The following is a 23,563-nucleotide window of genomic DNA, read 5'->3' as shown; positions in this document are numbered from 1 at the left end:
GGATAAGTTGGGCATGATTAATATCCAACTTGAGGGGGAATATTGAGATTATATGCAACTATTTGAGTTCATGTGTATATATGCTTTGTATGCTCTTCTGGAGCACCATATGTACATATTCATAAATAATACGAGGACTGTGTAGAAGTTAGAACACAACCCATTACCTTAACCATCATTTTCCTCTTCCCTCTCTTTCTACACCTTCCCTTCCACTCTTCCCGCTGATTTCTTCTCAAACCTAACTCAACTGACGCTGGATCATTTCCCCACATAATAATAATTTTTATTTAAAAAAAAAAAAAAAAAAAAAAAAAAAACATGGTCTTTGAATAAAAAAAAATCAGTACAACAGCCGGCTTTTAGATCACAGCTAAGTATATTTTATTTTCCTTTTAGCATTTGTACAAGAACAAAGGTTATTAAAGAATTACATGTATTGAGCCAACCACTGCTTACACATATCAAGCACAGGAAGCGCATTTGCATGTAATGCCTGCAAAATATGAAAAAATAAAATAAAATAATGCATTAGGATCTGAAGTTGAGCTGAATGGTAGAAATGAAACAGAATACTGGAAGAACGTATTTTAGTGCTGAAGGGATCGTTCTCTACAAGTGAAACTAAAATTCAGAATGCACCACTCATAACTCTAGGAGAACTAAACAAACTGCACCCATCACTTTCAGAAGTCCATAGTGTTTGCCGGACAGCATGTCTACTTCTGAGAAATGCTAAGGTTCTACCTGCTGCTCCACCATGTGAGGATCCTGACCATGCATCTAGAAGGTCCCTCCACATACGAGCCACATGGAAAGGACTACCAGAGATCTCATCCTATAGGAACGTGAGAAAGGAAAAAGAGGCTAGAAAAGCAGTTTCTAAGTCACTTTTGCATGGAAGGTAAGGATCTGCCCATGTGGCCCATGTACAGTGGGACCTAAATGAATGGTCCTGGATCACATTACAGGGTACAAAAGGCCAGCAGAATGTATTAGAAGGGATGAGCCTGAGCATCTCTCCTATCTCCACATCATATTTTTTTTTTCACTATGTATGATCTTAACCTGTATAGCATGTTGAATAAATAACCAGAAGTATGAACATGATTATAGAAGTAATGCCAATGCACCAAAGTGCACAGCATAACACAATAATATCATGCAGAACAATATATTTCAGTTGGCCATATAAAGTTGGGTGCATTACAATGTAATTTCAAATTGCCAGTGCATCGGGCAACAGTTTCTCTCCTCCAGTTGTGTTTCTGCAACAGACCTTGGTCTGTTAACATACTCAAGTTCAATTAGCATTATCAAAGTGATGAAGGTCCAATTGGGATCTGACACTGTAAAGAATTTTTAGGTTTAGAGATCTATTGGTAGATATTTTCGAAAATATGAAACATGAGAAATGCTACTGCTTCAGGATACAAGGAGATAGAAGGAACTATGAGAGTGGAAAGAGTGCGTTCTTTGGGATGATCATGAATTCTTGCTTGCTTTATAACAGACTAAAACAGTCAAAGGCCTCTTTACAATCTCCATCAGCATTGCTAACAAGATCACAACTTACAAGAACATGAACACGAGGAATTTGACAAAGTCAGAACTTTGCTTCGAAGGCATGGGATGACTGACATCATCATGTTTGGCCATTGGTAGTTTATTGGATCAGGTGCTCACTAATATTGGCCAAAGTATAACACTATAAACTAACTTGGCTGACAGGCACCCTGTATTTACACATAGGGTGGCAACTTGGGCAGTTTGGGACAGGTTGAGGGTCATCCTGAGTCCAACCTGACATCAAGTTGGGTTAACTCCGTGTCCCAACCCAACCCAACCCAAACTCCCCAATCCAAGCCCAATCCGACATACCATACCTCAACCCATCTCGGGTTGGGTTGGGCTGTTGGGTCAAGTTGAGCCAAAGATTTAGTAACTTATAGTATATTGGGTTTTGTATTGTTTACTGCGATGTGATCTAGAGATAAGATTGGGTGCCCAATTTTATGGTGCCATTCAAATCAAAATAAATAGTGTGAGAAACATACAAGTTATTATCTTTTACTGTCTAGTTGCTGCATATTCAAATTCCTCAGTATATTAAACTAACCAAAACACAAGGAACTCATTATTTAGTATTTTGTCATAGCAAAGGCTAGTATCTCAAACTAAACAAGACACTATTTTTTCATGAGAAAGCTAACAGGGTAATGAAAAAAAAAATCTTGAAAAGCAGTAAAGATCATGTAGATTGAATGGGAAAACAAGTTCACTTCACAATCTATGTTTCTCGACAATAACAAAACGATGAAACCAGTTCCTAAATGGATAACAGTACGAGTTTCCTTTCAATTCATCCAGTAAAAAACTATGGCACTGAAAAATCTATAAATCAATTGCAACTCACTAAAAGACAAAATATATCATAGAATATGACTTATAACAGTACAATCTTAGTTGGGATAAGTGAAAAACCTGATGGGCTACATATTGAACATCAGTTACACTTCCACTTCTAGATGCAATTTGAAAGGCACTTTTTAGACGACCACAGACCACACAAGCCAACACCTTCCTGTAGCAGCAGGTTGAGGTAGTAATAAGCACTAGAAATGACACATAGTATCTTTGGTAAATTAAGCCCCATTCAAAAGACAAACGAGAACACATTATAGTTTAATGTGAGCTTTGATTGGCATAAATGCCACAGGCCAATGCAAATAATTGAAAGGAAACAGTGTTATTAATGACATGAAAAATGTGCAACTTTATAATTACAAGCAGATGTTAAATAATTCTGCATTTTATAAAGAATGCTTTAGTTATTTTTCTGGAACGTAAATTTCTTTTAGTTTTTCCCCAGTCCAATCACAAGTATTTAACATGAGAATGAGAGCAATTTTCCAGGTCACAAACTTGGCATTAAACAAGGATGTTACCTGTGGCTGCTAGTTAACATGTCAATGAGACGGTCAGGGCGTTCTTTGTGTCTGTTGGCATATACATTAATGGCTGCACCCAGGACCTGTATAAAAATTGTACAACTTGATAAATAATTGGAGTAGAACTATAAAATGGTAAATTTCCAATAAATAAGATCAATCCTAAGACATCCTATACAGCTCACAAAGGTCACAAAAATGTTAGAAATGAGCTACTTATAAATGGTGAATAACACGTGAATCTTCAAAAAGCTCAGGGAGAAGATGAAATGATTTCTATGTAGAAACAGTGAATGTCCAAAACCACACACACACACACACACACACACACACACACACACACACACACACACACACACACACACACACAACAGGGTGCCCCCAGCCCCTTCCGAGGTAAGACTAATCTCTGCGGATGCACGCAATCACCCGGAAACCACGTGCATTGGGTAAAGCCTACTAAATCTAATGTTCGATCAATAAAGGGCAGCTAGATGCATAAGGATGCACTCCGTTGCACATGTGGACACATGTATGAACAAAGAATCTAGCAAGTTGTAGGGTAGGAACTTTTCAGCTGCATATTTTGGACTATTAGTGTAATGATATTCTGTTAAGGTCATATAGAGTTTCAAGCATTTCTAACAAAATTACCCGTTTCTTTTTATCACAGAATAACCCAATGGCAATTGATATGTGTATATGTTTGGGTGTGAAAAATCACGCTTCCAAGTAATATCAAAGTCAAGATAAGTACACTTGATTGAAAGTCGAAGTGGTACTGATGTTACAGAAGGTAGACTTCGAGTTAGATGATGACATACCAAACAACCTCTGATCAAGGTGATTTATGATAGATTGGAAAGGTGGTCAATTTATCTTTCCAACAAGCATAAGTTTGCTCCAATTCGAATTATAACGAAGAAGATTCAGCCTGTTTACTAAAGCTGTGCATTGCTGATTTCATAGGCCTAGTGGATAACACTCGAATGATTTTAGGCCCACTTTTGACAGATCAAATGGTGTCCAATTGAAGTAATTCTAGTTCCATTTGATAGCTTATCAAATTATCTTTCCAATTAGCACAAGATTGCCTGATCCAATGTGTAACAAAGAAGTTACAGCCATTTCCGTGACACTACGCAATGTTGCCGGCAAGAGCGCGAATAGAAGAGGGAGCACAAGAGCACGACCAGACCGAATTTTCCCGACTTCATAAGACCACGAACAGATTGAAATTCCCTGACTTTGGAAGAGCGCGAACAGACTAAATGCATGAACGCCAGTGTGGGTTAACTGTCACCTTGTGGGAGCTTCATTCGAGTCCAGACCTGACAGGCATGTATAAACATGGGGGATCTCACTTTGGACATCTCTTGCGGAAGCTTCCCATTTCTGGAGCCCGTGCCCTTCTCTATAAGGGCACGGACCTCTTTACGGAATTGACCTGGGTTGAGGATTGAGAGCTCGTGATCTCTTTGATTTGCCTATCTGCAAAGCAGCAGAGAGAGGCCGCTCTCTTCCAAAGCCCACTCCCACCTGGCTGCTCCTTTATGGTCACTACTTCATGGTCCACATTCTTATGCTATGGAAGGACTATCTTCTGCCAAGCTAATTGGAGCCCAACAAACTTTGTGAAGAATGATACAAAGTCTCTTGAAGGCTGCAATGCCCACAATGTGACCATTAACATTGACAAACTATAATGCCCACAATGGGACCATTAACATTGACAAACTATCTTAAGTTCATCATACACTCAAACAGACACCCTTAGGCTTGATGCCCATCTGAGGCCCCCTGCCCATTTGAATATCTCCAAGGAGTTCCCTAGGTACCATTCAACACACACTCTCTCTCATTTAGCATCCACGATGTTCTAAGTACATGATTGGTACTGTGTACCACTTTACTACCTAGCAAGACGGGTTGCTCTCCTACTTAGCTATGTTGTGATGCGCACTTTATAGAAGATACAGTGCAGCTCCTTGTCCCATTAGCTAAATACGCAATACCACACATTGTTCCGCTACTCCCTCAATCCATTTTATACTCATTGTACCAAGTACTTTATATCTAAAACTTACCATGTGAGATGGGCACAGAGTGTATTCCTCTTAATCCAATGACAGGGCGCGGAGACCGAATCCATTAATGACAAAGCCGCGCCTGTTTGTATTGCATGCATCATCATGCATATGCATTAATTACAACTTTAACCTTCATTCTAAATAAACTATTTTGTCACCTATTATTATCTTAGAATCAAACGTTACTCTATGTAGTATAATTAAGAGCTTGTGGTATATTATTGCCTGGAATATATTAAGAACCTAAGATAATAATAAAAGCTTCCCAACTATATACTCTTGTTTCTTTTGTGTGGATGTGGCAATGTCTTGTGATTGTGAATGTCTATTAACGCGAATGTGGATGTCTATGCAATATTTATTCCCTTGATACAAGTAAACAGTATAATTCCATGGTAATGGAAGAAAGAAAAATAAAAGGAGAAGTTTTAACAAAGAATGGGAGAGCCTATCTATTGGAGCATAAAATATATATAATAGTAGAAAAGGAATTATGAAAGAAGAAAAAGAGAAGTACAAAAGAGAGAAGAAGCAAAAAGAAGAGTTAAGTTGCGCGTGACCACACAACACAATGAAGGTATGAGATTCATGGCGCGCCGCGCAATAGGGGTATTGTGTATAGTGGGATCCACAACACGAGATTCGAGACGTTACACGTGCGGGCGAATGCCTATAAATACCCCTCCACTCCTTCATTTGAGACACATGCAAGATTAGAGCTCCCGGAGAAAGATTTCTGAATACCTCTGCAAGGTATTCTGAGAAGGAGAAGAAAGAAAGAAGCAATGGCCAGAGGCCTGTTGCACTGGACCGCGCAACTGAGTCCTGTTGTGCCGGCCCACGTAACAAGGCTTTGTTGCGCGCTAGCAGTATGCTGCCGGATTTCTGCATCTTTTGCAATTCATCTTAGAACTCGGCCATTCTTTTACATGAGCTGTTGTTCTGGATAAGTAAAAGGGAGAATGAAAGATGTTTGGATCCGCACAACACTTCTCTCGTTGAGATGAATGCATCACAAGCCGGAATGCTGTCAAAATTATCATTTGAATTATTTCACATGATCTGTACTTAACGCTCTATACTTTATGTTGGAATTAAGAGATATATGAGGATGTAAACGAATTTTATAACTAATAAAATATAATCAATGATGAATGTTCTCTCTTGTTATTTGTTAATATTGAATGATAATTCCCCCATCAAAATCCATTCGTTTCTTGTCGAAAAACTATCTTCCCTCTCCCTCAATACCGTTTATAAGCTAGTTAATTACAGGAGGTAAGAGATAAGAATAGATTAAAAAGGAGATATAAATATGAGCTTATAGTACTATGCGAGAGCACCGAATTACATATGACATTTTTAGAACTTGAATTTTTGAAAAAGGTAAAGTTAAGAAATTAATTTGAAAGGGAGAAACAATGAGGACTAAACTATAAGGATAGCAACGCAGGTGGTATGTTATTGCCTAATTAAAGTATAACACAAAGTGCATTATTCAAAAAATGTACATGGCAGGTTTTTTTTTTAATAATTTAAAATTTCCACAGTTTTCATATTACCCTGGTTAATTTGTAGAGGATACGAGGTTTATTACTAAGACTCGAGCATTTGCAAAATAATCTCTACCTGGTCCCAGTCATCATCATCAATTGTGCCTTTAATATTCCTCAAGAACTCTGTCAATTGACCACCCCTTTTTCTCTCTGCAAGCGATGCTGCTACACCCGCATAAATATCAACAGCTGTAACATCACAAATGTGAGGCATAAAGAAATCAAATCGAAAGATGATACAACACCAAGACAATAGGAGCCAACACTCGAGATATGGAAATAAATTGCAAACACCGATTCTAAAATGAAAAAAAGGATACGACAAATAAATAATGAACAAATGGAAACCACAATGTAATTAATACCGGGAAGACTAAACTCGTATATCACTTGGAAAGCCAAGTCAAAGTTTTTCTCAGCAAGAGTCTCTGCAATCTCACACCTCCTCCTGCAAAGCAGTTTGAAACAAGGATGTAAGTGTATAACCAAAAGAAAATCTAGAAAAAAGATAGGAGGAAGAAGAAGCGGAGAGATTCTCCCTTCTCCTCTTCTTCCATCATGCCCAGTCACCAGAATTCCCTTCCCCTCTTTGGAGATAAATCAAGGAGGGACCTACTTTGAAGATCGACATCAGGCAAATAGATGACCAAAGAATCCAATCTAAAGGTACGTGTGAGTGCGTGCGTGTGTGTGGGGGGGTGTGAGTGTGTGTGTAGAAGAAAAAAAATATCCCCCCTTGATTTGCCTCTTTGGAAAGATGGGAAGTAAATCCAAATCAAATGAATAAAATTGGTTTTGAAAGTTTTACTCTTCTGTCTTTTGAACAACCTCAATGTACTCCCTCCCTCCCTCTCTAATCACTTCAAGGCAGTGCTCTTCCACTCGGCTCCATAAGGATTGGCAAAAAAGAAAATAAATTTACTACACTTTTAGGAAATAATATACCACACCATCACCTAAGAGACAAACGTATGTAGGTAAATTGATAAGCATCAATTTGTCTATAAGGAAACTGCTCTTAGCATTGAGAGTGCCTTGTGAAACTCACTTTCAATTTGCATTGTGGTTGAGAAATGAGGAAGTGAAATAACCTTACTTGATACTTCTCCCAGATAAAATGACAATCTGTGTGCATGGGTTTTATGCACATATGGGAGATGGGATTAAGTGAGATCTTGGCAGTTTTTGTGCTGGCTGTGGGAAGCTAAACGAAAGATCAATGTCTAAAGACTTCCAATCTAAACAATCACATTGCAAATGATTGGCATCTTGTATTCTCCTTCAACGCTCTGTTGGTTATTGCATCATGCTTCTTTCTCTTCATGTAATCAACCAATCACTAATGCATATTCGTACTGTGGAAACCTTTGTATTTATGCATCAAGAGTCTTGGACATACTTAGTTGAACAAAGCATTAATAGGAATGGGAGTGCAACCTAGGAATGGGAGTGGAATCAATTGGATTGGGAAGCGGCGATTTCAAAATGCCAAGAAGTTATAATCATCTGATCATGGTTTCTTCATTCTCCCCAAGTTGGAAAGAGAAGTTATAATCATTTGATCACAGTTTCTTCATTCTCCCCAAATTGGAAAGAAACTTAGATCTGAGTACCACGTTCCCATTCCTACCTGAAGCAAGTTTCGTTCACCTTCTCTTCTCCCATGACACTACTTTCTCCTTTAATTGTTTATGCATCAACTAGAACCTCTCTAAAAACATCCATGACAAGTTATCCTTGAAGCCCTCTTGGTCATTGGACTCGTTAAAAACACTATAACTCTTCTCAAAGTTCATAGTTTGGATGTGAGACCCTTCAGCCATTCCTCCAATTCTAGATCTTCCATCATCGTCTCAATGGATTGAAACCTTTTAATTTGAACGGCTCATCTTCATAGCCCATGAATTTTAATTTATTTTTCTTAACAATTTCACCGCTCTCAACTTCTTTACTCATGTGCCTTTCATTCCAAATTGGTCATTATCCATATTTCCCCATCATTTCATTTTGCTTCCTTTTCCATATCAATTCTCTCTTGTGCTGCAGCTAGCAGGAACCTTGTGCCTATGCGTTGTTCTTGCTTCAGATTCATGCACTTGCTCCTGCTTCTGGTCATTTATACATGTTAACATTTCGAAACAGATGCTTCCCATTACCACACCATAGTGATGCAGGACGGAAATTAAACATAATATGCAAGATTTCAGACTTTAGATCATACTAATTTAGAAACATTCACAAAACTTCTACATCCCGCATAAAGTCAAGCATTCAATCAAGGGGAATCTACAAGTGTCTAAGCCTACACATGTTAGGGCTAGATCAATTAAAATTATAGACCAAACAATAATCAAAAGAGAGTAAATTCATCCACACATGCAAAAGATTATTTCCTCAATCAAAGGAATTCACATGTTTCAAATCGGGAAACCCTAGGGTTGAAAAAGGGGAATAGAAATTGGGATTTAGGATAATCTACGGTTAGGGCTAGGGAAATGTTGTGAGAGAGGAGTGAAAGAGAGGAAAGAGAGAACGTGGGATCAGTCCACGCATGTGGGTAGCAAGCGGGCCTGACGCACCCACGTGAATTGTGGCCTGCACATGTGTGGGGCCCACGAACCCAAAAAGGGTTAGCAAGGGGTTGGTCGGCCAGGGATGGGCCACCCACACACCAATTTTAAGATCAAACGGATGACTGATTTGAGCAGGGTGCTCTGCCAAAGTTTCAGCCCTCCTGCAGGGCCTGATTCTAGAAATCTACTGTAGAGAAAGATTGGCTGCAAAATAACAGTGGATTTGAAGGTTGGATGACTGTAGGAGAAGATGAATATGGATGGTAGGAGATGGGGGTGATTTGGGATAGGTGTGGCTTCGCACCACGGTAGCTAGGCCTTCGAAAAAGGGAGGGTTTCACACCCAATTAGGCTTCCATAATTCAGAGATTTATAGAAGCAGAAAACGCAGAAATTTTATTTCAATCTTCAGTGAAAAAAAACCTATAAGGGGTTGCCTATTTATAAGAAAAACCTATACCCTAAAAGCCGCGCCACGTGCGTACCCTATTACTTAGAGACGAAGTAATAAAAATAATTAATCAAAGTATTCTAAACCGTCCATGATATTCCTAATAACAATAATAAGCAAAACTCAAAGTACTAGTATAGAGAATGCTAGTGTATTGTATTTAATGTGTGTCCTTTTAGTGTAAGTGCATGTGCACACTTCCCTATTCCCCTGCAGTGTACTATATGCTTTTTCATAATAAAATATTATGTGTTAGGGCATGCAAGCCTAACACATCATCTCTCCCAAACTCTCCTCCTTCTCTCTCAATATTCTCATCTCTTCTTCACATTATCCTCATCAAATCTTTTTCTACTTGGTATCAGAGCAAGTTCAAGGCATTCCGCATCCAACAGGTTGAGAGGCGACACGTCACCTTGCTAACGTCAGCAGCCGTACGGCTGACGTCAGCGTTGTACGGACGCATGGGCTCTGTTTGAGCTAAAAGTTTAGGGGTTTTATAGATCTTGATTTTAGAAGATTTGTCATGATTTTTTCAGAATTTATTAGACCTCATTTCATGGTATTTTGGGCGAAATAGAGAAATTCAAAAATCGGTTCCAGATTCCGTTTTTCTTCGATCTACCTCAAATCGGTAAGCTTTTCTTCGGTTTCTTTGCTCAAGATGGACCGAAATCTTCCTCCCAAGCTATCCATGGTGGATTTTTTACTTAAGATCAATGTTTGAGAGGTTTTTAACCTCAAATGGGCGTGCGGCTGGGCCGTTTTTCACTCGGTTAGGCCCTATTTGGCTGCGTTTCATGGTATTTTGGATGATTGATATTTGTTTGAGGTTTATCTCTTGTTATGTTGAAGGATTGAGTGAGATAGAGTTGTTTGAATCAATCTTTCTTGGCATAGGTTTATTTCTCTTGGACTCTATTATGGCTGACAAAGGGCCCTCATCTCTTGGCATAGGGTCTCTTGAATCTAACCCCTTACAGATTACCTCCATTAAGTTGAACGGTGACAACTATCTTCAATGGGCACAATCTGTAAAAGTATTTTTAGGAGCCCGTGACAAGTTGTCGTATATTTTGGATGATTCCCCAAGCTCTACAGATGTTACCTACAAGTTTTGGACAAAGGAGAATTATCTAGTTATTGCATGGTTGTTGAATAGCATGGATTCCTCGATTAGCCACTCAGTGATGTTTTTATCCTCGGCTAAAGGCATTTGGGATACGCTTCATGATATGTTCTCAGAATCTCAGAATTTTTCACGGGTATTCCAGCTTATTTAAGAAATTGGTCGGTTTCAACAAAACTCCAGATTCTTAAAAGACTACTATTCGATGCTTCGGGGTATGTGAGATGAGTTGGATATGTATCAGCCTCTTCCTTCCAAATGTAAAGAGGATCATGAACATGCTCATAAGCAACGGGATGACACTCGTATCATGCAGTTCCTCGCTGGGTTGAGTTCTGATTATCTTCACGTTCGCGATCAGGTTGTTATGCAGGATCCTCTTCCCCCATTGACGACAGTATATGCCATGTGTCAGCGTGCTATGATCTCTACTCTTCCTTCTCATTCATTTGTGCCACCCGAGCATTCGGCACATCTTGTTGGCGATCAGTCCTCCCTTGGTCTTCGGGTACCATCCTTGAGCTCAGGGCGCATTTCTGGTTTTGGTGGTCATGGTAGAGGCCGCGATCTAGATCGCAGTCGCGGCGGCCGTAGTCTTCGTGGTCGTAGTGGACGTGGACGAGGACGTGATGGTTCCCGCATTTGTTCACATTGCGGTGGAACTAATCACACTATTGATTATTGCTGGCAGCTACATGGTCGTCCTACGTATGCCACTGCTTCTGTTGCTTCCACTGTTGTTTCTGAGACACAGTCTTCCACCCCGACAGCTGAGCAGTCTACTTCAAGGGAGTCTTATTATTTCTCGGGTGGCATATGATGCCCTTATGCGACTTCACATTCGGGATATTCCTGAGCCTTCTCACGCAGCTTTGGCCCAGTCAGGTACCGCCTTTTTTGCGACATCCTCTCCTACCTCCTGGGTCATTAACTCTGGAGCTTCCTCCCATATGACTGGTAAGTTGCAATTCTTTTCTTCTTATTCTTCTTCTTCTCCCACTCAGTATGTCACAGTCGCAGATGGAACCCAATCTCCCATCTCTGGGATTGGTTCCATCCCTCTCTCTTCTTCCTTGTCTTTGTCCTCCGTATTGCATGTGCCTCGTTTTCCATTAAACTTATTGTCTGTTAGCTCTCTTACTAAATCACTCAATTGTTCCATCACCTTCTTTCCTTCTTATTGTTTGTTTCAGGGCCTACAGACGAAGAGAGTAATTGGTGGGGGGCATGAGCGAGGAGGTGTTTATCTTCTCGATGATACACCTGTTGCCGCTTCTAGTACCCTTTCTCTAAATCAAGAGTCCATGACTCGGTGGCATTGCCGCTTAGGCCACCCATCCATTGCTAGATTGAGACTTTTATTTCCCTCCTTACCTGTCACTAAACCATTATGCTATGATATTTGTGAATTGTCTAAACATCATCGTGCTACGTTTCCTCCTAGCTCTTCTGGGAGGAAATCTCAACCTTTTCTTCTGGTTCACTCGGATGTTTGGGGACCAGCTCCGGTTACCTCGACTTTTGGATTTAGATATTTTGTTACCTTTATTGATGATTATTCCCGCATGACTTGGATTTATCTTTTGAAATCTAAAAGTGAAGTGTTTGATGCGTTTAAAGTGTTTTATCATGAAGTGTGCACTCAATTTCATTGTTCCATCAAATCCCTCCATTCTGATAATGGGGGAGAATACATGTCTACTGCCTTTCTGTCCTTCTTGCAGGAACGTGGTATTTTATCTAGGACGTCATGTGCTCGCACTCCTCAACAAAATGGTATTGCAAAACGAAAGAATCGTCATCTTCTTGAAGTTGCTCGCACCCTTCTACTTGGTATGCATCTACCCAAACATTTTTGGGGTGATGCTCTTTTAACTGCTACTTTTCTTATTAATCGTATACCCTCATGTATTCTGTCTTATAAATCTTCATTTACTATTTTGTATCTTCATGATAATCCATTTCCTCTACCACCTAAAGTTTTTTGTTGTACATGCTTTGTTCAAATTTTGGATGGGAGTAATGATAAACTTAGTCCCAGGGCGATTAAATGTGTCTTTATAGGGTATACTCGGAGTCAAAAAGGTTATAAATGCTTTGACCCATTGACTCGCAAGAAATATGTCTCTGCAGATGTCACCTTCTTTGAGGATCTTTCTTTTTTCTCCTCTTCAGGCCGATCCCTCTGTGATCCTCTTGCGCGTCAGGGGGAGTATAACTCTTATCCTCTTTCCACTAGTGATCATGGGAAAACTCCTCTCCCCTCTATTCACCATCCTGTTGGTGATATGGGTGAGCCTAAGCCTCTGCGGGTGTATCAGCGTCGAGATAAATCTTCACAAGCTCAGTCATCTACCATTCCGCTTACTTTGGATGTTGGTTCAAGTGACTCTCCTAACTCGAGTTTAGATCTTCCCATTGCCTTGCGCAAAGGGTCACGATCTTGTACTCAACACCCCATTAGTAATTTCGTTTCATATGATCATCTTTCACCGTCTTTTCAGTCGTTTGCAGCTTCCCTTTCATCACAGACTATTCCTAGATCTCTCTCACATGCTCTTCAGAGTCCTGATTGGACAAAGGCGATGATGGAAGAAATGTCTGCTCTTGAGAAGAATCATACCTGGGATCTTGTGCCACTTCTTATAGGCCATAAGCTTGTTGGCTGTCGATGGGTTTATACAATCAAGTTTCTTCCAGATGGCTCAATTGATCGCTATAAAGCCCATCTTGTTGCTAAAGGTTACACCCAGACTCATGGTGTGGATTACTTCGAGACATTTTCTCCAGTGGCTAAGCTTAATTCAATTCGTGTTGTGCTCTCCTTGGCCGTTAATTTATCATGGCCCTTGTTTCAGCTTGATGTTAAGAATGCATTTCTCCATAGGGATCTTACAGAGGAAGTTTACATGCATCAACCTCCTGGCTTTGTTGCTTCTCACAACCCTGCACTTGTATGTCGGTTGAAGAAGGCTCTTTATGGACTCAAACAATCTCCACGTGCATGGTTCGAAAATTTTAGTCAGGCTCTCTTGGAGTTTGGCTTTGTTCGTAGCCATGCTGATCATTCTCTCTTTATATGTCGTCAATCGACGGGCATCATGGTTCTCATTGTTTATGTGGATGATATTGTTTTGTCTGGTAGTGATTCTGCTGGAATGAGGGAGGTCAAAGATTTTTTAAAGACCAAGTTTGAAATCAAGGATCTTGGTCCTCTTCGCTACTTCCTCGGGATTGAAGTTGCTCGCTCATCATCCAAATTGGTCTTGTCACAACGAAAATATGCGCTTGATCTTCTCATGGAGACCGGCATATTAGGGTGCAAGCCTGCTACCACTCCCATGGATACTTCACAGAAGCTTCGACTAGATGATGGTCCTCTCCTTACTGATCCCGAGATGTATCGACGACTTGTAAGCCGGCTTATTTACCTAACTATTACTCGCCCAAATCTCTCATTTGCAGTGGGGGTTGTTAGCCAATTCATGCAAGCTCCCTGTACTTCTCATCTCACGGTTGTCTACCGCATACTTCGGTATTTAAAATCAGCCCCGGGTCTTGGCTTCTACTTTCAGTTGCATGGTCATCTTCATCTTTCTGGCTATTCCGATGTTGATTGTGCAGGTAGTACTTTTGATCGCCGCTCTACATCCGGGTTCTGTACCTTCCTAGGTGGCAATCTTATAACCTGGAAGAGCAAAAAGCAGCAAGTTGTTGTCCGGTCCTCGGCTGAAGCTGAATATCGTGCTATGGTTCATGCGACATGTGAACTTGTGTGGCTTCGCAATCTTCTTGAAGAACTTGGCTATCCTCCTTCGGGTCCTATTCCTCTTCACTGTGACAATCAAGCGGCCATCCATATTGCTCGTAACTCAGTTTTCCACGAGCGAACCAAGCATATTGAGGTTGACTGTCACTTTATTCGGGAGAAAGTCGCTTCTAAGGAAATTGTCACTCCTTTTGTTCGATCTGGGGATCAACTTGTTGATGTTCTTACAAAATCCTTGAGTCGAGATGCTCTTCATCGTGTTCGTGACAAGTTGGGCATGATCAACATCTATGCTCCAACTTGATGGGGAGTATAGAGAATGCTAGTGTATTGTATTTATTATGTGTCCTTTTAGTGTAAGTGCATGTGCACACTTCCCTATTCCCCTGCAGTGTATTATATGCTTTTTCATAATAAAATATTATGTGTTAGGGCATGCAAGCCTAACACATCATCTCTCCCAAACTCTCCTCCTCTCTCAATATTCTCATCTCTTCTTCACATTATCCTCATCAAATCTTTTTCTACTACTAGATCATCTAGAGTAGTGGGTCACAATCATGAGATCTAATGGTGGGATCCACATGACGATCAGGTCCACTCCAAAGAACCAAAACACAGTCCTCTAACTAGTATGCCCTTCCTAGACGTCGTCATCGATCCAGATCAACGGTAGGGCCCTCCTCCTCCTTACATATGTGCGTAGGAGGGGCATGCGTGTGCGCGAGATGTCCCCATCAACTCTCCCCGGCTGCAAAGATTTCGCCACTAGCGAAACAAAACTTTTGAACCGCTCCAACATGTCAGGATCAACTCGTTGAAGCTCCTCAGTGAGCCACGTACTATCTGAAGTTGGGCGTGACTTCCACTTAACCAGGTACTTTTGAAACCCGCCATCTAACGTTGATACTATCTAATGGTCCGAAATATCCTCTATCTCCTATCTGGGTGTGGGAAGGGAAGGTAGAGGCTGGGAAGAATGGTCGGGAAGAGGCCATGGATCAAAGGATAGATCTGGGGAATTAGGATGGCTAGGCAAAAGGCTAGACAATGTATCAGGGGTCCCCTGAAAAGCAACTAGATCCTCCACATTGAATGTGGAACTAATTCCCATGGAATGTGGAAGATCTACCACATACGCATTGAGACCGTTTCGTTTTATAATTTTCAATGGTCCAACGCTACGCGCATGTAATTTACGAACGGCTCCCTGAGGGTATCGCTCTGGCCTGATGGTCCACAGAGTCCCCTATATTGAATTCCTTGAAACGTTTACGCTGATCTGCAGAAAGTTTGTAATGTTCATTACTAGTACTGATCTTTCGCTTGATTTCTTGATGCAATGAATGAAAGTGATGCGCAAAAGACTCTGCAGACTCTGATGGCCTATGGGATGGTGACATAGGGACAAGATCAATGAGCTTCCTAGGTTTATAACCAATAATGACTTCAAAAGGACTTAAACCTGTGGAACTATTGACAAAACTATTAAATGCAAACTCGGCTATAGGTAGTACGGTGTCTCATGTCCTGGTGTGCTCCCCCACTAAACATTTGAGCATACTCCCTAGGCTCCTATTAACCACCTCAGTCTGATCATCGGTCTGAGGGTGGTAAGCAGAAGAAAATTGGAGCCTAGTATTCATCATATGCCATAGTGTCTTCCAAAAATAACTCATGAATCGCATGTCACGGTCAGACACTATGGTTTTTGGTAACCTGTGAAGTTTGATGACCTCACTAAAGAATAGCTTGGCAACATGAGATGCATCAGATGTCTTAGAACAATAAATGAAGTGGGCCATTTTAGAAAAACGATCCACAACAACAAATATGGAGTCTTGTTTCCGAATAGTCTTGGGGAACCCAAGCATGAAGTCCATACTGATGTCCTGCTAAGGGATGAATGAAACTAGCAAAGGTGTGTATAGTCCCGTATTTTGCTTTTTCTGTTTTGCCAGTTGACAAGTACGACATTGCCCTATAATTTTGGCCACGTCACGCTTAAGGATTGGCCAAAAGAACCTATCCTCCACTATGGCAATGATCTTGTCTCGACCAAAATGACCCGCGACCCCTACTGAATGTAACTCCCAGACAAGAAAATCGTAGAGGGAGGTGCGCGGTATGCATAAGCGATCACTCCTAAACAAATATACCTCTAAGATCAAGTACTTACTGCTAGCTCCTGACGGACTCTCTAACAACGACGCATACACAACTCCAAAATCTGGGCACTCAGAATAGTTCTCTCTGACACACTCAAGGCCCGTGACTTCGACACTCATGGAATTGAGTAACGCGACTCGACAACTCAACGCGTCGTCTGGCTTATTCTCTACACCAGCCTCGTATTTAAGTACAAAAGTGTACTCTTAAAGGAATTGAACCCACTTGGCGTGCCTAGGGTTTAATTTCTTCTGAGAGTTCAGATATCTCAAAGCCTCGTGATCTGAGAACAAGATGAATTCTTACGGTAATAGATAATGACGCCAGTGGTGCATTGATTGCACTACCGGATAGAATTCTTTGTCATAGGTGGAGTATTTTTGTTCGCCTCATTCAGTTTCTCACTAAAAAAAGGCGACAGGGTGCCCTTCCTGACTAATGTCCTTCCTGACTAAGTACTCCTCTTATGCCGACTCCTGACGCGTCACATGCGACTTCAAAAGCTTTCGAAAAATCCAGAAGACGCGTGACTGGAGCTTCGATCATCCTGACCTTTATCTCCTTGAAGGCTTTCGAGGCTGCCTTCGTCCATTGAAACTCTCATTTTTTTATGCAATCCGTGATGAGAGCCATAATGGAACTGAAACCTCGAATGAACCACATATAGAAGGTAGCCAAGCAGTGAAAGTTGCGCACCTCATGAATATTGCGAGGTTCAAGCCAATTGACAATGGCTTTGACCTTCTCGGGATCCGCCGACACATCCTCAGCTGACACAATGAAACCTAAGAAGATAACACTACTAAACATAAATGCACACTTCTTTAGGTTGGCATACAACTTCTCAGATCTAAGGATCCCACAAACTTGGCTCAAATGGTTGAGGTGTTGTTCCTTGGTCATGCTATAAATCAAGATATCGTCAAAGTAGACGACTAGGAACTTCCCCATGAAGGGCCTCAACACTTGGGTCATCACACACATGAAAGTACTTGGGGCATTAGTCAACCCAAAAGGCATGACTAACCACTCGTATAGCCCATCCTTCGGCTTGAAGGTTGTCTTCCACTCATCACCAGGGCATACACAGATTTGGTGACAACCACTTTTGAGGTTAATTTTTGAGAAGATAGTAGCGTTGGCCATCATATCTAACATGTCATCAAGACGCGGTATAGGAAACAAATACTTGACTGTGATTTTGTTGATGACCCTACTATCAACACATATCCTCCATGTGACATCCTTCTTAGGTGTAAGAAGAGCACGCATGGCACATGGGCTCATGCTCTCTCAAATGAAACCCTGTTCTAGGAACTCATCAATCTCTCTTCAACTCGGCATGCTCCTTTGAGTTCATTCTGTAATGAGGGAGGTTTGGTAGAGTCGCCCCATGGACTAAATCAATGGCATGTTGTATATCTCTCATAGGGGGAAGCTCATCCGGCAGATCCTAAGGAAAGACATCACGAAACTCATCCACTACCGAAAGGGCCTCAGTGGGTAACTCTACGCTAGCCTCTGGTGCACTCTCCCTAGCCACACAAGGGCGTACGCTACCGAGTCCGACTAAGTCTCTCGCTCAAAGTCCTTGGCATTTAAAATATAGAGAGGCTTAGACTTGAACTTCGATTCCTTCAATTCTTTTGAACTGCTCACACCACTCTGTGTGGTGGATTCCTTTCCAATCATGTTCTTGGGCGGAAGCGAGTTTAGCTTGATTTTCTTGCCCTCAAACCAGAATATACACACATTTGAACGACCAAATATGGTGACATCCTTGTCATAGAGTCAAGGCCTACCCAGAATAATATGGCCAACATCTATGGGCACAACATCACACCAAAGTGTCTTTATATGATCCAAACTGAATAGGAACAAGACAACGGTGCGAGACTGGAATGGAAGTTTCATCAACCCAAGACACTCTATAGGGTTGAGGATGGGCTTCGAGCTTCAAGCCCAAATGGCTCACAGTGCTATTTGTTGTCACATTGGCACAACTACCACTATTCACGATCATCTTACAGCTCTTTTCATAGCTCTTTTCACCACACTTTGCATAAGTATAGAAGATCGTGTTGCGGCGCCAATCATCAGTATTCTTGGCTTGTGCAAAGGTGCAACACAACTGCGAGGGTCGCAGACTCTTGTGCTCCCTCTTCCTCATCACTAGGGGTTTCTGCTGGCTCATATTCTTCCCATTCGCTGTCACTTTCTGGAGGCACTACTTCTACTTGCCCATCAATAAGGAACACCTTGATACTCTCTTTCGTGTCACACTGGTGGGCAAAGTAACCAAACCCCTGACATCTAAAACATCTAGTTGCCTCAATTCTGCACGAACTAGACCCAACAACCTCTTTACGCTTATCATCCCTGGACCTAGACTGAGAACCACTGGAAGGCTTGTGTTAATATCCAGTGTTGGGCTTAGCCCCAGAAGGGTTGGCCCTAGCGCCAGAATCACGAAACTCAAACCGCTTCCCACAGATGATTTGAGGTATTGCTCAACCTCTAACACTACTTGATACATCTATTCAAGAGTGTCTGTCCTTGGCGAGCAACTCTTTCCTAATGTCAGAATGGATGCCCGTCTTAAATCGAGTAAGAGAGTACGGGGTCCTCATCAACTTCACATCAGGTCAAGTACTCTTCGAACTTTTCAATGTATCTAGCAACACCAATGGAACCTTATCAAAGAGACTGTCATTCCTCAAACAACCTCAAATGATAAGAGAAAGGGAGGTACTTTTCCTTAAGAGTTTCTTTCATTTCTTCCCAATGGACTATTGGGGGCTTCCTCGACCTTTTTTTCTTTCGCTCTATAGTAGCCCAAAACCTCTTTGCTTGGCCCACAGGCTTCATCTTGGTGAATCAGACTCGACGAGCATTTGACATGTCATACCACTCAAAATAGTGGTTCATATCCACCAACCAATCTAGAAAAGCCTTAGGGTCCAAGTGGCCATCAAACGTAGGAGCCTCTACTCTAACTCCCTGGAGGAGTTGCGCATCTGGGTCATAATGATCATGATGCCCCTCGTGGCGTGGGTGCACGGGTATGCGCCCATGACCAATTCCTTGGCCACCTTCATTCCTTGGTCTATCCTCCTGACCACCTACCTGAGATTGGGCATCTTCCCCAGTGGTGGGGTTTGCTCGGGCGGAGGTCTCTAACTGGGTAACACGCACATTAAGCTGGTCAAAGCGTTGGTTAATACATTGTTCCAAGCGCTTACCTAAAGACTCGACTTGCCGGGTTATATTGTTCATTGATTCTTGCAATTGCTCTATGTTTAGTGCAGGGTGCAAGCCGAAACCACGACCAGTACGTGTGGGCATACAACTACACACTCAACTCAAAGACCTTCGAACACAACTATATGCACCTAAATGGTACTAAATGATCCTATTGGACTCTATATGAAGAAACTACATATGCTACTAAATTTCCAGCAACCTAACTGCCTAAAGAGTCTGTCAATAGAAAATTCAGCTAAGAAATTTGGGGATTTTCTGACAACAGAAAATTCAGCAGCCCCTAATGTGATTGATGGGTCCTAAACAGCCCTATATGATGAGAGTTAATGCAAATTAAATGTGAGTAGACTAAACCCTAAACATACAATGCAATGCCCTATGAAAACGTAGTCTCTGATACCAAATTTGATGCAAGACACTGAAATGAAACATGATATTCAAGATTTCATACTTTAGATCATACTAATTTAGAAACATTCACAAAACTTCGACATCCTGCATAAAGTCAAGCATTCAATCAAGGGGAATCTACAAGGGTCCAAGCCTACACATGCTAGGGCTGGATCAATTAAAATTATGGACCAAACAATGATCAAAGGAGAGTCGATTCATCCACACATGCAAAGGATTATTTCCCCAATCAAAGGGATTCACATGTTTCAATTCGGGAAACCCTAGGGTTGAAAAGGGGGAATAGAAATTGGGATTTAGGATAATCTAAGGTTAGGGCTAGGGAAATATGGTGAGAGAAGAGTGAAAGAGAGAAAAGAGAGAACCTGAGATCAGTCCACGCGTGTGGGCAACAAGCGGGCCTGACGCACGTGCCTGGATTGTGGCCCGCACGTGTGTGGGGCCCACGAACCCAAAAAGGGTCAGCAAGGGGTTGGTCAGCTAGGGATGGGCCACCCACATACCAATTTTCAAATCGAACGGATGACTAGTTTAAGCACGTTGATCCGTCGAAGTTTTAGCCCTCCTACAGGGCCTGATTCTGGAAATCTGTTGTAGAGAAGGATTGGCTGCAAAATAACGGTGGATTTGAAGGTTGGATGACTATAGGAGAAGATGAATATGGATGACAGGAGGTGGAGGTGATTTGAGATAGGTGTGGCTTCGCACCACGGTAGCTAGGCCTTTGAAGAAGGGAGGGTTTCGCATCCAATTAAGCTTCCACAACTCAGAGATTTAGAGAAGCAAAAAATGTAGAAATTTTATTTTAATCTTCAGTGAAAAAAAACCTACAAGGGGTTGTCTATTTATAAGAAAAACTTATACCCCAAAAGCTGCGCCATGTGCGCACTTATTACTTAAAGACGAAGTAACAAAAATAACAACTAATCAAAGCAATCTAAACTATCCATGATATTTCTAATAACAATAATAAGCAAAACTCAAAGTACTAGATCATCTAGAGTATCCAATGGTAGGATCCATATGACGATCGGGTCCAATCCAAGGAACCAAAACACAATCCTCTAACTAGGAGACCCTCCCTGGACGTCGTCATCGATCCAGATCGACAGTGGGGCCCTCCTCCTTGCGTATGTCCATAAGGGGGCGTGCATGTTCGCGAGATGTCCCCATCACAGTCTACTGATGCTTCCCCTCACTTTGTTTAACTATGGTCATCGCTCCATCTCCGAAAAAATTAAAATTCTTCTAGGTCAAGAAACCAAGTGTTTCTTCAACAATATTGCTACATTTGAACTGTATCTTATAGGCTAGGTTGGTATATTGAACCACTAGAACAGGAACTGTTCTATAGGCCTGCACTTTTGTATCCGTAAGCTTAGGACATAGGCATCCAGGTCTGGTGGATGAATTGTGGGTCTGAGCCCGTAGCTAAATGGTAGGTTGTGTGCTTCAACATTGAGGTCTTAGGTTTGAAGCCAGATTATATGTTTAAAAATAAAAATAAAAATAAATCCAAGAAGAGATGTACATCTGCACCTGCACGCCCACAGCCACACACACGCCCACAGCCACATAATAAGAAACAAGTTGGGGGTGGGGGGGAACACCCACCTTTGATTTGTATGGAGGGCCAACCATGTTGTCTATAAGAAATCCAGGCCATTCAGACTGTTCATCTACTCTGGATGAAGGGCCAGGCCGAAAATCAGGCTGTTTCGAAATCCAGGAGTCCCCTTAGTGAATCAAGGGTAGGTGTCACATATTACATTGTTAGAAGAAGAAGAAGAAGAAGAACTTGCTATAGTAAAAGAAACATGATTTCAATTCTTCATGTTCTCGATTACCTTAGACAACCACATTGGGTAAATTATTCAAGCAGTGGTGTTGAGTGCCAAATTTTTTTGAAAGATAACACAATTTTATTGAGAAAAGAATAGGTGAAGCCAAGATATTTCAAGCAGTGTTCGAATTATCTACGATATTATCTTTATCTCCAGCTCAGCGATATCAATAACACTGGTTACAATACTAATAACGCTGGTAGTATAAAAAAATTCCAATTATTAGCACTGTATCACTAAGTATGCAAACGTATCAATATCACTAATGTAATCACCAATATTTTCAACTATGTAAATTCTAAGTGTCGCTTGTATTGCCAATGCATCAATATCGCCAATGTATCATCAATATTTTCGACTATGTAAATTCCAAGTAATGCATATATCATAAGTGTATCGACGATATTTCAATAATATCGCCAACGTATTGATATCATCAAAATTTTGTTTATTGCAAAAAAATTATTTCAATTTTTTTTCATAGGCACATGGTTGTATGTAGTGTTCAATTTGTCATATTGATAATATTGATAATATCTCGATGTTATATATCACAACATGCGTGATATTTAGATCGCAATCTTTTGTTTCCTTTCCAATTGTTGATGATTTCTTGGTGAAATATCATGTATTGTTGATAACTTGATATTTTGCAATAACGATGGATGTTTGAATGGAAGGTTGGATGGTTAAATGACGGATGGAATGGTTGGACTGATTTCTTACAACAACAAATGCTTTTAAGGCCCTCCTTGCAATTTTTTAATTACTAAATATGCATGTACATTTTAACATCTCATGTAGTTTCGCAGAAAGTTCCATCGTTTTTCCTATGTTTCCCCACATTTCCTGTTATCAGCGATATAATTGGTGAGATCAATATTGTTTCCGTATCCCTGGCAAGCGAAACTTGTAGCGATACCGACACTTTGAACACTGATTTCAAGTAGTGGTCTTGAATACAAAAATGAAACATAGAAATACAAACCTGAAAGTTTCTGGGTCATTTGGATTTCCAAAAAGAGAATGCTTCCATTGTGGTCCATCTGTATCATGGAAAGATCTAACAACCTCCATCTACACAATTTTCAACAGTGTAAGAAAGACTAAGAACTTTATAGTGCATGGAATTTCAGAAAAAAAAAAGAGACAAAGGAATGATGGTCACGGAAGAGGAACTCTTCAAAGAATATAAACAAGTCATGACAATCAATCTCCTTTAGTTAGATAATCCACTTAAAAATATTAATAAAACTGTTCAGATTTCTCTCTTGTATGGAACATGTAAGGTATCCAATTACTTTTATTAATGATAACATCAAGGTTATAGAGGCAGAAACCACAACATATTTTACC

The 23,563-nt window shown here is 41.0% G+C and overlaps 1 protein-coding gene across 2 annotated transcripts in view; it reads right to left on the bottom strand.

Moving 5' to 3' along the window:
• Positions 1 to 343: 343 nt before the first annotated feature.
• The window catches only part of LOC131223756 (uncharacterized), a 150,816-nt gene continuing 127,596 nt past the window's right edge, over positions 344 to 23,563 (bottom strand). For both annotated transcript variants that reach the window (XM_058219256.1, XM_058219258.1), the window contains 6 exons: positions 23,196 to 23,284; positions 6,963 to 7,045; positions 6,671 to 6,786; positions 2,949 to 3,034; positions 2,485 to 2,584; positions 344 to 496 (listed from right to left, as the gene is read on the bottom strand). In XM_058219256.1, coding sequence (XP_058075239.1) covers positions 431 to 496; positions 2,485 to 2,584; positions 2,949 to 3,034; positions 6,671 to 6,786; positions 6,963 to 7,045; positions 23,196 to 23,284 — 540 coding nt within the window. In that variant the 3' untranslated portion in view covers positions 344 to 430. The remainder of the gene's footprint in view (positions 497 to 2,484; positions 2,585 to 2,948; positions 3,035 to 6,670; positions 6,787 to 6,962; positions 7,046 to 23,195; positions 23,285 to 23,563) is intronic.

The sequence above is a fragment of the Magnolia sinica genome, chromosome 13 (assembly GCF_029962835.1).
Source record: "Magnolia sinica isolate HGM2019 chromosome 13, MsV1, whole genome shotgun sequence".
Classification (NCBI taxonomy): Eukaryota; Viridiplantae; Streptophyta; class Magnoliopsida; order Magnoliales; family Magnoliaceae; genus Magnolia; species Magnolia sinica.
The sequence above is the reverse complement of the archived record's forward strand: the minus strand, read 5'-3'. Positions and strand labels throughout refer to the sequence as shown.